This window comes from Malurus melanocephalus, unplaced genomic scaffold (genome assembly GCF_030028575.1).
Source record: "Malurus melanocephalus ecotype Western Australia unplaced genomic scaffold, MMel_1.1 scaffold_243, whole genome shotgun sequence".
Classification (NCBI taxonomy): Eukaryota; Metazoa; Chordata; class Aves; order Passeriformes; family Maluridae; genus Malurus; species Malurus melanocephalus.
This window is the reverse complement of record NW_026623475.1, coordinates 780029-792907: the sequence shown is the minus strand read 5'-3', so window position 1 is coordinate 792907 and position 12879 is coordinate 780029. Positions and strand designations below refer to the sequence as shown.

At 52.8% G+C, this 12879-nt stretch overlaps 1 protein-coding gene across 1 annotated transcript; it reads left to right on the top strand.

Annotated features, from left to right (window-relative positions):
• On the top strand, positions 1-12320 carry MTCH1 (mitochondrial carrier 1; the record flags this gene model as incomplete). The annotated part of the gene is made up of 12 exons (XM_057375236.1): positions 1-135; positions 1436-1520; positions 2875-2981; positions 3390-3467; positions 3741-3798; positions 4535-4586; positions 5607-5666; positions 8793-8886; positions 9233-9280; positions 9471-9538; positions 10232-10307; positions 10705-12320. Coding segments are annotated over 12 exons (936 nt in total), but the record flags the coding sequence as incomplete, so codon positions are not given.
• Positions 12321-12879: the final 559 nt, after the last annotated feature.

Here is a 12879-nt window from a genome sequence, read left to right as displayed (position 1 = left end):
GGGCCGCTGTCGCCGCCTGGCGGGGGCGCGGCGGACCCGGCGGGGCCTGAGGGCGCCGAGGGGCTGTTCGTGCTGCTGGGCGCGGGGCTCGCCGCCGCCAGCCACCCCCTGCTCTACGTCAAGCTGCTGGTGCAGGTCCGGCCGTGGGGGAGAGGGAGGGAGAGCAGGGGGACGGCGGGGTGGGAATCCCGTGTGTAACGGTGGTGGCGGCCCCGGGATAACGGGAGGAGGTGCCGGYCCCTATGGAGGCCTTCATAGGCTGGGGACCGCTGTGTATACAGCCCCCTTCCCCCTTCCTTATAACGGCACCCCCTGTGTGGAGGGGACACCTATAGAACGGAGGGCACCTATAGAAATCTGGGCACCTGTAGTATGGGGGGCACCTATAGAATGGGGAACTCCAGTGTAATGGGACCCCTGTATGTAATGGGATCGGGACCCCAGTATAATATATAGGGGAGGAGGTGGGTTCCTGTATGGAGTCCCTATGGAGACTTTGTGCTGGGGCTGTATATACAATATTTACAGCCCCTCTGTTACAATGGGACCCTCTTGTGCAATGTGGGCATCTACAGAATGGGGAGGGGACCCCTGTATGTAATGGGGGTTGTGACACCTAGGAAATGGGAGGATTTATGGATAATGCCCCTGTGGAGGCCTCCATGGGCTGGAGGTTACTGAAAGGGACCCCCTGTGCAATGGGGGCACCTATGGGATAAGAGGCACCAATAGAAGGGGGGACCCCTCTGTAATGGGGACCCCCATATGGAACAGGATGGGATCCCCATGGATAATGGGGAATCAGGACCCCAGTATAATGGGTGGAAGTGGATTCCTGTTTAGTGCCCCTATGGAGGGCTTCATGCTCGGAGGGTCACTGTATATACACCCCTCCCCCCATTATAGGGGGAACCTCTGAGCACCTGTAGAATGGGGACCCCTGGGTAATGGAGTCCCCCATATGTAATGGGATGGGGTTCTGTATACACCGGGGGTCCCTATATAAAAATGGTGCCCTGTATAATAGAAGGATGAGGATGCATTTTGCAATGGGGACACCCTATATAAGGAATAGGGAACACCATATAATGGGGGGGTGAGAACCCCTATACAGTGGGGACCCCTTTGTAGTGGGGACCCCTCCTCTAATAGGGAATAGGGACACTCTGTAATCTCAGGACCCCCTCTGCAATGAGGCCTTCCATATAAGGAGGGATGGGAAACCTCTCTATAATGGGAATCCCAAGAACCTCTCAGTAACAGGGACCCCCTAAAATGGGAAGGTCAAGGACCCCCCTGTACCCTAGGAACCCCAAATAATGGGGAAAGGAGTGCCTGTCTGAGTGACAGGGAATGCTGGGACAAGGCTGTTGGAACAAGATCAAGGCTTTGGGAACCTCCTGACTGAGACCTGCTTATGGGGTTTCTCTCTCAGGTTGGGCATGAGCCACTACCTCCAACCATTGGAAGAAATGTGCTGGGAAGGAAGGTCCTGTACCTACCCGGCTTCTTCACCTACGGTGAGTGACTGTCCCTCCCTGCCAGGGTGAGGTCCTGCCCTCGGGGAATCTGGGTTGGGAGCTGCCAGGCACACTGAACCGACCTCCAGCAGCTCTCCCACATCCCCTTGGGATCATCCTGAGGCTGCAGTGAGGCATAAACCACCAYAACTCCTTGCAAGGCTGTCACATTTATGTACCTGTTGCTGGGAACAGGGTGATGGTGGCTGCACTGTTGCTGCTGCATGCCCTTCCCATGGCACATTGCTCTGGGTTTGCACCGTGGTGGAGGGGTTTGGGGGGTTAGGTGGTGTAGGTTTGTCCCAGGAGGGTTTTGTGTGTCTTGGAGGTTACAAAGTACTTTCCTGCTGCTCCAAGACAGCCCTGCAATAAGCTGCACCACTGCTCTGCTAATTACTGTTGTAGATGGAGCACTAAAGGGTCAGAAATACCACAAAAAGGGCAAGGTAATATGTATAGAAGGAAAAAAAATAGTGTTTTCCTCTTGTGGATGGAGCAGCATGGGAGAGGTGGGTGAATACTTTGTGACCTGCTGTCACAGCAGGTTTGCTGTGGGAGAGGGGAATGCACAGTCCTGAAAGCCAAGCTGGGCCAATCCCAAAACCAGCCAGCAGAATCCATGGGGTGGAACTGGCACAAGGAGCAGTGTGGGAGCACTTGAAGCCCATCYTGGGACACCAGGGGTGGAAATGCTCCAGTGCTGCCCTTTGGAAGGTGCAGTTTCCAAACAGATGGGCAGTGTTGGGTAATGGAGGGGTGCAGAATCTACCTGGCTTTGTCTGGACAGCACAGGACAGGGGCCAGGAGCAGTCAGTACCCAGCAGCACATGATGGGTTCTATCCCATCTTGTTATGTGTGGGAGAAATTGGATCTCTTGGCTTTTTTTTTGTGACTGGAGACCTGAAGGAGTCTGTCTGGGAGAAGGTGGTGGGGCAGGAACTGAACGTGGGTTTTGTGTTAATCCCGAGTCTGACCCTTTGCGGGGTGGAGGGAGGAGGTGACAGCACAGAGCACATGGGATGATCCCTGGTGACACCACAGATCCCTCCCAACCTGGTTCAGTCCAAACTACCTTGGAGCCCTTCCAGGTGAGCAAAACTATCAAATGGTGAGAAGTAGCCCAGAATAGTGGAGCTGTCCTTCCAAATTAGACAGATGACAGAGAGTAAGAATTCTTGGCATCCATGACGGAGTTTATTAGGGATTGTTACAATAAATCACTTACTGTGGGACCGTGGAGTGGCTGCTGTGCCAAGCCTGGCGTGGTTTCAGCTGAACCCCGGAGGTGTTTGGGGTGCTTTGCATGTGTCAGCTCCTTCCTGACTGACAGCAGYCTGGTGTTGTCCCACCCAGCCAGACACATCGTGGAAGTGGATGGGAAAAGAGGCCTCTTCCGTGGCCTGACTCCTCGCCTCATCTCAAGCACTTTATCAACCATCACCAGGGGGAGTGTGAAGAAGGTAAGGGTCAGATTCTCCCTCCATTAATCATCTGCAGGGTCAGGACTACTGTAGCAAGTGCCTGCAGTCAGCCAGRGCTGCACAGAACTACTGTTACACCCATCCCTTTCCATCTCCTAAGGGAKCAGTCCTCCAGTGCCCTTACCCCCAAAACATATTTTTATTTATAAACAATTTTAATTTAATTTGGCATCCCCTTGCCTTGTATCCTTTGTCAGCAGTTTTGTGGCACCTCTATTCCTCTATTTTCCTGTCCATCCTTCCTTCTCCTGTGTTCCTTCTTGCCTATTTGTTTTATCCTTGCATTAAAAAACAGCTTTTCATGGTTTCCCTGTGTCCTCAGACACTGAGGGTGTGTGGGTCAGCATCTCCATCAGTTCTGACCATGTTTCTTCCCTCTCCACTCAGGCTTTTCCACTGGAAGAYATGGAGCATGTGTCTAACAAGGATGATGTGAAAACTTCCCTTAGGAAAGTGGTCAGAGAGGTGAGAAGTGGATATTGCCCATTAGTGAGGATTGGGGAGGTCCTTGGGGATGTGGGTGAGATGAGATTATTGGAGAGAAACTGGGGTGAGAAATCTTTGGTGTTCAGTAGCCATTCTGTATCCATCCATGAAATCATTCAAAGGAAGAGAGGTTTACCACAAGGACAGATTTCAAGAGACCCAAAATGGGTTTCCCCACACTGAGGGAAGGGGCCTGGGCCATGCAGGAGGAGCAGCACAGATTTCATCCTGGTGTTTTTTCCTGCTTTTCAGACATCCCACGAGATGATGATGCAGTGTGTGTCACGGGTTGTCTCACACCCGCTGCATGGTGAGTCCTGCCCCACTGCCTGACAGCCCCCTCCACACTGAGCATCACCCCAAAACCCTCAGGTTTACTCAGGGGATGATACTTACAATATTTCTCTACCATATGAGGCTGGCCTTCAGGCACAAACCCAGCTGAGCAAGGAGTTGCTCTCTTTCCATTCATCCAGGACCTTGTCCCAGAGATCCGGTTGGGGTTAGAGCCAGTAGGAGCTTTCCAGGATTTAAGGGGCTCCAGGAGAGCTGGAGAGGGACTTCTTAAAAGGGCCTGGGGTGACAAGACAAGGGGGAATGGCTTCCACTGCTAGAGGGCAGAGTTAGATGGGATTTTGGAACAAAATCCTTTCCTGAGTGGGTGCTGAGGCCCTGGCACAGGGTGCCCAGAGAAGCTGTGGCTCCCCCACCCCTCGAGTGTCCAAGACCAGGCTGGACAGGGCTTGGAGCAACGTGGTCTAGTGGAAAGTGTTCCTGCCCATGGCATGGGGTTTGGAAAAAGATGATCTCTCAGGTCCTTTCAAACCCAAACCTCTCAGTGATCCCCTAAAATCCTTCCCACCACTTACAGGCTCAGAAAAGGCCCCAATTTCCAACGAGTCTTGCAGTGCTGAGAACCACTGCAAGGAGCTGGAAATGCCGTGAGTTGAGGGAGAGCAGAAGAGTCATGTTTCATTTTCTTTCACATCCATTACAACCCAGGCTGGATCTGTTTCTCTATCAGCCCTGTGTTTGTTTCTTCCCAGTGATCTCCATGCGCTGCATGGTCCAGTTTGTGGGCCGGGAAGTCAAATACAGGTGAGTGGCTGCAGCTCAGAGGGGTCTGGRGCTCAGGGGTTACAGGTGCTCCTCTGCCATAGGGAATGTGGAGACTGGGAATGGGTTTGGGAGACTGGAAATCCAGGAGACTGCCTGGCTAAAGACTTTTCAAGAATGGATTAATGCCTGCAACAGGCTCCTGCCAGCCCAGAAAGGGCTCCAAAATTGCTGGGCATGGTCAGCTCAAGGGTRKYTTGTCYCAGGTCCTGGCAYTGGGGTTTCTCCYGTTGGGTCACACCACTGTGCATCATTCAGGCTTCCTCATCTGCCTGTTGCTATTGCAGCTTTTCATCATCTTCCAAAAATATTCCCAGTCCTGAGCTGTGGTTAGAGGGTGGGTGACTGCAGGGTGAAGGGATGTGGGAAGGGATCTGTCCCTGATGTGTCTCTGGTCCACCTTGTGCCTGTGGGGTTTGGAGTTGTAACACCCCTTGCTGATCACACAGCGAGTTTCCTGCATTTTGCTCTGGCTATTAATGGAAAGGGAAGGCAGCAGGGAGGCAGAGTGGATAACACAAAGCTTTGCTGCAAGCCCTGCTTAGTCTGTAAAATTTTTCTAAGCCTTTTGCAGTACCAGCTGCCTCTGTAGGGCAGAACCCCCGTGCAGCTGCRTGGAGGCACTCTTGACAGAATTGCAGCCTGCACGAGTTCCCAAAGGCAGGACAGGGTTCTTGGGCTGAGAATCAGCCAAATCAAACCATATCACACAGCATCTGTACCCACTGTCAAAACCTCCCAGAGCTCTTGTACGCTCAGCATTGAGCAGTTTTGTGCAGGTTGGGGGTTGTCCTGGGTGTTACTGCACACTGGCAGAGTGCAGACATGACCTTCCTTCCCTCAAACCTTCCTGGTCTGAGGAGAATGAGCAGAAGAAGCTGCCTTCTGGAATGATGGCTGGGGAAATGCTGCCGTGGCTGGGGCTGCAGGAGGCATGTGAAGCTGCACAGGACAGAGGTGGAACAGCCCTGCACACTTACAGCTCTTCTCCTTTCTTGGCAGCGGTGTGTTCAGTGCCATTGGCAGGATATTTAAGGAAGAAGGGATCCTGGGATTCTTTGTGTACGTGAGTTGTTGTTTAAACCTTTCTCCCATAGCCTGAGGGCACCGATGGCTCTCTGGGCTGCTCTGCCAACCCCAGCTGCAGTCACACTGAGCTGAAACCTTGTCTGACCAAGGGACTCCCACATCACTCCAGTGATTAAATCTGTGCCTTTGACAGTGCTCCAGTTTGACCATTAAGTTTGCCCCAGATCTTATCTTCAGTCAAACCTTCAGAGCCCAGGGGAAGCTGTATTTTTTCTTATCTTTCTTCTTCCCTTGGCGCTTCTTTGTGTTTCAGTGAAGGGCCATTTGAAGCATTTGTTTGTGCAACAGGCACCAAGATCAAGTGCAACAATAGGATCCCTTGTTGGAATGAAAGCCAGGGTCTGGATAAGCAGCATATTCCTCTGCAGAGCACCGTGGGTGCTTGTAATGAGCAGGTTTATCTGTGTGGTTGGAGTGTGGTGCTGCCTGGAVCAGGAGGAGCTGAAAGGTGTTTCCAGCTGCTTACAGAGAGTGGCAAATTGGTGCATCACTGAAATGGAAGTTTAGTGGACACCTTTTTGCTTGAACCCTTAATTAACGCTTCCTGCCTTTCTTTTTCACATCTACATAAAAGCAGAACCACCTGCTGTCTCTGCTGTGGTGGGGAGATAACTCGCTTTATTATGTCAATAATAGTAAAGRCAGCTCTGGAATTTCAGGAGGGGTTTTCAGGATGCCTTTGGCTCTGCAGTCACAAAATGTGGGCTTTCCAGATGAAACCTGAATGCATCAGGAAGAGGGAGGCAATCACAGGGGGTCTCACCCTGTCCTTCCTCAAGGGGGAAGGGCCAGGGGRTCTGCAGACACCCCACCCACCGAGTGTCACTGCATCTTCTCAGCTGAACAGTGCAGCTCCAAATCTGCTCCACTGTGTGACACACAGGATCCCCTGGGATGGTCCCTGTGAGCGGGGCGTGGCTGGAGCAGGCTGCCCACMACCCTCCACCTCCCAGGGAAGTGATCTGAAAGAAGCCGCCGCATTCCCTTCCATCCACATAAAATAAACACTGCTGGCAGCCTAATGAAACTTAATCGTTCACAGGAAAGGCTTTAACTCAACCCAAATTGTCTCGGGAGGGCTCTGAAGTTCTACATGCTCTGTAACCCTGTTAGGAAATCCCACTGCTGTGAGGGGAGCACAAACTGCATCTGAAGGAGACCAAACTGCTGGTTTTCTCCTCTCAGCCCTCCTGGTGCAATCCCAAAACATCCATTCCCCTAAATCACGGCAGTGCCCTTGTATCTCATGGCCTTATAACTCCCCTGAGCAATAACAGAAGCCCACACCCTGGGTTTGTGTGCCTGGCTAGAGATAAAGATTTTCAAAGRATGGATTTATGTTGCTTCCCCTCAAATCTGCAACAGGTTCCTSCCAGCCCAGAAAGGGCTCTAGAATTGCTGGRCATGATCAGCTCAAAGGTGGCTTGTCCCAGGTCCCTGGCACTGGGATTTTTCCTGTTGGGTCACACCACTGTGCATCATTCAGGCTTCCTCATCTGCCTGCTGCTGTTGGAGCTTTTCATCATCTCCCAGAAATATTCCCAGTCCAGATCTTGGACATTTCACCAGAATGTGTGAGAATTACAGCACTCACTTTATTATGTCATTAGTAGTAAAGGCARCTCTGGAATTCCAGGAGGGGTTTTCAGACCTGATGCCTTTGGCTTGTTGGGGTTTTTTTAGTCCCTTTCTGCAGCTCTCAGACCCCTGGTTTCCAGTCATCCAGCTCAGGGCCAGCAGCTGTCATTACTCTGGAGGGGAGAGAGGGATGAGACTCTTACTGGAAGTGGAATAAACAATCTGATTCCCTATCAACAGCTGGGTGAGGTTTTCCTTACGGGGCTGCCCTGGCCCAGCCCTCTATTTCTGGACTTTATTAAGCCCCTATTGTATCTGCAGCAGCTCAGGAGCTTTGGACTTGACTTTGAGTTAGAGAAAGGATGTTTCTTACAAAGGCTGAAAGCCAAACACAAAGCAGAACATCTTTTTTGGGGCCAGAGAGCTTTGATTTCTTTGTCYTGTCTGCTGCTCTCATGTATCACATCTTTGAAGTCAGTGGATCTTCTGTTGAAGATTTCTGCTGTTCCTGGCCCCTGAGACCTCAGCTGAATCCCMAGGGCTGCTGGGGCCTTAACAATGCACAGGTTTGTTCCCAAAGAGTCCCCAAAAAGAGCAGCACTGCTGCTCTGCTGATGCAGCAACCACAGCAGGAAACAAACCAGTCCCTTGCTCTGAGGAGGCAGCATTGTGTTTGGGAAGAAAAGACTCAGATTAATGTGCTTGGAGATGGCTCTTTACAGCTCAACAGACACTCATGTGGCTCTTGACGGGCTCGTTTTCAGAACTGACCACATCTGGTGGTGWAATACAGGTCTGACACACAGCTGGATCCTTTAGCAGTGGAGCAACCCCTRCAAAAGCAGGAGACCCTGCACTGGTGCAGTGGATGCTGCAGAAGCACCAACAAACTGGAGAAACACTCTGGAATGTTTTGTTRAAAGTTTCAGTGCCATTATCTGCAAAAGTTGGGGGTGCTGGTGCTGCTGGGAGCTCCAGTTTGTCAATGGGAGGCATTAACCAAAGCACTGYGCTCCTGGGCGCAGCAGGGACTGGGAAAAATCAGAGGGACATCAGTGTTGCCACCAGTTACTCTTTTTAGTAGAGCATGTTGTGCAGGAACAAATTCCCTCATTCTGATTTCTAMAAGAAGGGAGATTCCAAAACAATAAGAACTTCTCATCCTGCATACAAAAGAGCATCTGCAAAAATGGGAAGCACTTCTTCTGTGTCTCACTTGGGTTTCTGAGCAGGAATTGGGCCAAGGAGGAATTTGGGATAGAACAAGGGAACTTGAGTCATGCCCAAAAAACAGATCCCAAAAACATCCCAGCCAGAGCAGCACGTGTYGTACCAAGCTGGAAGGCTGGGAGAGCTCTTCCCTGAAGTTCCCTGAAGCTCTTCACTTTCAGTTCCTCCCAAAATAAGGGTGCATTTTGGGGGAGTGGAGTTCCTCTGTGCTGGTGGAGAGGAGGGCTGTGCACGTGGGGAGGTGGCCCTGGGACCCTCCTGCACCTCTCACCCCTCTTTTTGCCCTTGCAGCGGATTGGTCCCTCACATCCTGGGGGATGTCATCTTCCTGTGGTGCTGCAACCTCCTGGCTCACTTCATCAACACCTACGCAGTGGATGACAACGTGAGTGGAAGTGCCTGAGGGAGGTTTGGGGTCTGGGCCCCAAGYAGTTGCAGTGGGAAGGAGTTACTGGGGAGCAGGGGCTGGTTTAACGCCCTCATGCTTTGGGGACATCCCTGTGGAAATTCTGGAGGTGCTGTGTCTGCTCAGGGCTGTGCTTCACCTGCACTTAGGGGATCACATTTGACAGCAAATGCCTTCCCAGACTCTGAGCTGGGGTGCAGAGTGCTCTCTGTTGCTTTCTGTCTTGTACCCAGCACAGAGCCTCAGGCTCAGGGAGTGTCACATAATGGCTGTGAAAGCCTGGTGACATCTCCCTGCTCCACAAGGCTTTGGTTTCTCTCTGCAGTTCAGCCAGGCGTCGGTGATCCGGAGCTACACGAAGTTCGTGATGGGGGTAYGTCGGCAGTGCCGTGTCCTTTCCCCTCCTCCTGCCACCCGTGGGGTGACACCTCGTGGGCTGGGGGCCCAGGCTGGGCTGTACCTTACATCCTTTACCCAGGGATTAACCCTGCTAACATGCCAAAGCTGGAAATAGTTTTTGACCCGGGGAGCACTAGAAAGGCTGTGCTTTTCTGTGCTTTCAGATCGCCGTGAGCATGCTGACGTACCCATTCCTTCTCGTGGGAGATCTCATGGCAGTGAACAACTGTGGGTATGTCCTTCACACTGAGATCTAAAGCCTTCCCTTCCTTTCTTGCAGCCCCTTGTTGTCTGAATRGGCTGCTAACGACCATAAAGCTTTCCTACAGCCCTGTAAACTCTGTGGCACCTCGCAGAGCTGGCTCGTTTCCTGTCCCAGGTTGCTTATAATTTTAGATCAGAGGGCACAGACACGAGCAGCAGAAAAGCTCAGGTGGTGAGAAACAGGGAGAGTCGTGTGGTGTGGTCCGATCTGAGCTAGGCTGGAGGCAGAGGGATCAAAGGGACCGTGCTGGCTCCAGGGAACAGCACAGGGGAAGCAAAGCTCTGATTGCAGCGATGGCAGCAGACAGGAGCAGGACCAAGCCTGCCTTCCCAATCCCACTGCTGCAAGTCTTCTGCGTTCATGCTCATGGGAAYGGGATGGGATCCAAGCCTGGTGTAGTGTTTTCTCAATATCTGCTGGCTTTTGAAGGTATAGATACAGTCCTGGGCTCTCAACGTCTCCAGGTAACGCTGCTTGTTTGTGCACTCCAGGGSTAATTAAATTACATGATCTGCTGCATTGTAAATAACGAGCTGGTCACTTGGCCGCCAGCCCGGTGTGGACACTGTCCCCGTGTCCTCACTTACACTTCCTGCTGCTCTTGTGTTCCCTGTGTGGGTAAGGTGACATCCATCTCAGCTGCTCCCTGTTCCCGTGCAGGTTGCGTGCCGGCCTCCCTCCCTACGCTCCTGCCTTTGCATCCTGGATCCACTGCTGGAGGTATCTCAGTGCTCAGGTGAGGGAGCAGGGCACACACTGGGCTTTGGGCTCCCTCTGCTCCTTCCCCAGAAGTGCCTGTGCTGCATCCTTGCTCTGTAGCCTGCTTCTGTCCCAGTTCTGGCACTGGTACCAGCATGGCAGCGTTGCTGTGCTCGTTACATACCAGAGCCTGCACCTGCAAGCTTTCAGCCTGTTCACTGCACGCAGCAAAGTGTCTGTGCCCCTGTCCCTGTCACCCCTGGGGAAMATGCCCAACTCAGCACCCAGGAGGCTGACCCCCCCACTTTGTCCTGCGGAGCAGCCCAGGGTGCCCAGGCCTGGCAGCCCATGAGCACAGAGTCAGTCCCTGCTAAAGCAGCTGCAGTTTCCTGGTCGGCTCTCAGGCTGCCCTGACCGTGTGCTCTCCTCCTCAGGGGCAGCTGTTCCGTGGCTCCAGCCTGCTGTTCCGCAGGGCGCCCATCCCAGCCGCCTCCTTCCCCATCGACTGACTCCTCGGCGGGGAGAGCTCATCAACTTGGACTCTTCAAGAAACCCCAAGCTTGTTTCGATATCTGTATATTTCTATTTTCTGATCCAAAGTCCATGGTGCCACAACTGGTACCTCCTCTCCAGCAAGGCCAGCAACAGACTTCTGAACATCTGGCTTCAGGTTSCAGCTGGACCAAAGCTCCATCCTCATGGCTGTCTCGACTGGGATGTGTAGCAGAGAGAGCAGAAGGGCACTRTCTCTTTGGTCCAGGCTGTAGCTCTGGTGTTGCTGGGGGAATCCAGGAATCCAGAAAATGCCCAGGTACTAAAGGATACAGCCCTGAGCTGCAGGGGCAAAAGACTGCTTTGTTCTGCCTGAGCTGAGAAGCAGCAGGAGATCTAAGGTCACCCCCCTGGGAAGGTTATGCTAGGTGACAGCCCCTGCCTCATCCTTTCTGGAGAGAGCACCTTGGCCTGGCAGGTAATTCATCCTGGGCAACATCAGCCTGGCATCCCTGTTGAAGGTTTGAGGGTACCTGAACAACAGGGAGCAGTYCACCTCCCACGGGCGTGAAAAGGAAATTATAGGATCAAAACAGGAAAGGGAAACAGAGTCCTACAACAATGAACAGCAGAGTCCCAAAGAGATGTGTCTGGCCCGGCTCAGGGCAGCGATGGGATGAACACGGAGAGAGCCCTTGGGAAGGGACGTGTCCTGCTGAGGGCGCTGCTTTGGCAAGGATTTCAGTCATGGAATGGGCTGGGTTTAGGATACACCCAGCAGACCTGCCGGCTGGGCAGGCAGCCTGCACACACTTCTCCTCTCAGGGAGGTGTGTGCATGGTTGGACTGGCCTGAGGGCACTGAGGGGCATCTCCCCCCCAGCAGCACCAGGAGCCAGCTGAGCTGACAGAAACAGAGCCACCGGGAGCTCCCTTGCAGGGGGCAGCCATTCAGAGCTGTCTGCAATAAAGGAAAAAGCCTCGAGCTGGCCAAAGGCTGGCGAGGTGTCAGGGCTGAGGGCTCCTGGTGCTCAGTGGAGCACAGCTGGCTCTGTGTGTGTAGCAGAGCTCACTGCTGGCAGCAGGGCAGGATTGATGCTCAGCTCCCCAGACAAGTTTTTTTGCACCAGTCTGTGCTGTGATGGCAGCCAGGCAGATTTCCCCCGTTTCGGTTCCCCACAAAGCAGTCTTTTGCACAGAGGAGATGCTACACTCCCTGGGAAGAGGTTTAGGGTTCCTTGAGCAAGCTCCCGTGTGCTGCAGCAGCAGCAGCTGGGGTCACATCTCGTCTCTGGGGTCCTGCCATCACCCAGGGATTTTCCTCCAGCAGGCAGGGTCGATCCACACCCCCAGGCAGCGCTCACAGGACAGTGGTGGTACGTGCTGGGACTGGCAGTCCCCACCCAGCTCCCTTCGGTGTTGTGAAGTTGGTCCTGTCTGTCCTCCCTCCCTCCCTCCCAGTTTGTGTTACAGTTAAATAATGCATGGACCTGTTCCCTAACACGAGAGATGATTTCAAAGAGGATTTAATTATGCTCCAAAATACAGCTATAAAACAACTATYGGGTGTTTGTTTTTTTTAAGTGTGGGTTTTTTTCCCTGCATAATGTGCTCCTCACTCAGGGAAGGTTTCAGTTTAAGACAGGCAGTTCCTTTGGTCTTTTCCCCAAAACAGGGGCCAAAACAGCTGTTTAAAACTCAGATTCCCCCCGATTTTCCTCACCTTCATGGAAGATGGGCATGTTCAGGCTGAGCAAACTGCAGTGAGTGTGCCTGGAGTGAGGGTGGAGGCAGCAGAGAGCTTGGCTGCTTTGAACAATATACATGGTATCAGGTTTTTGGAGTTAAAATTGACCCTGAGGTCTCCTGGAAGGGGTGATGGACACCCTTTGCTGGTGTCAGATTGGTCAGGTGGGCTCAGCCACTCCATCCTTCCCCATCAGCCTTTGATCACCTTGTTTTATGACCTGCTCCAACACAAGGCGTTGTCACACACAGGGCGTTGTCACACACAGGTGTCTCCTGTGTCACACAGCACCTGCTCAGGAACATGTGCCTTTACCCTCCAAATTAAAGCCACCTTCTGCTGGTCACATGCCTGTCAATCCTCCCGCAGCC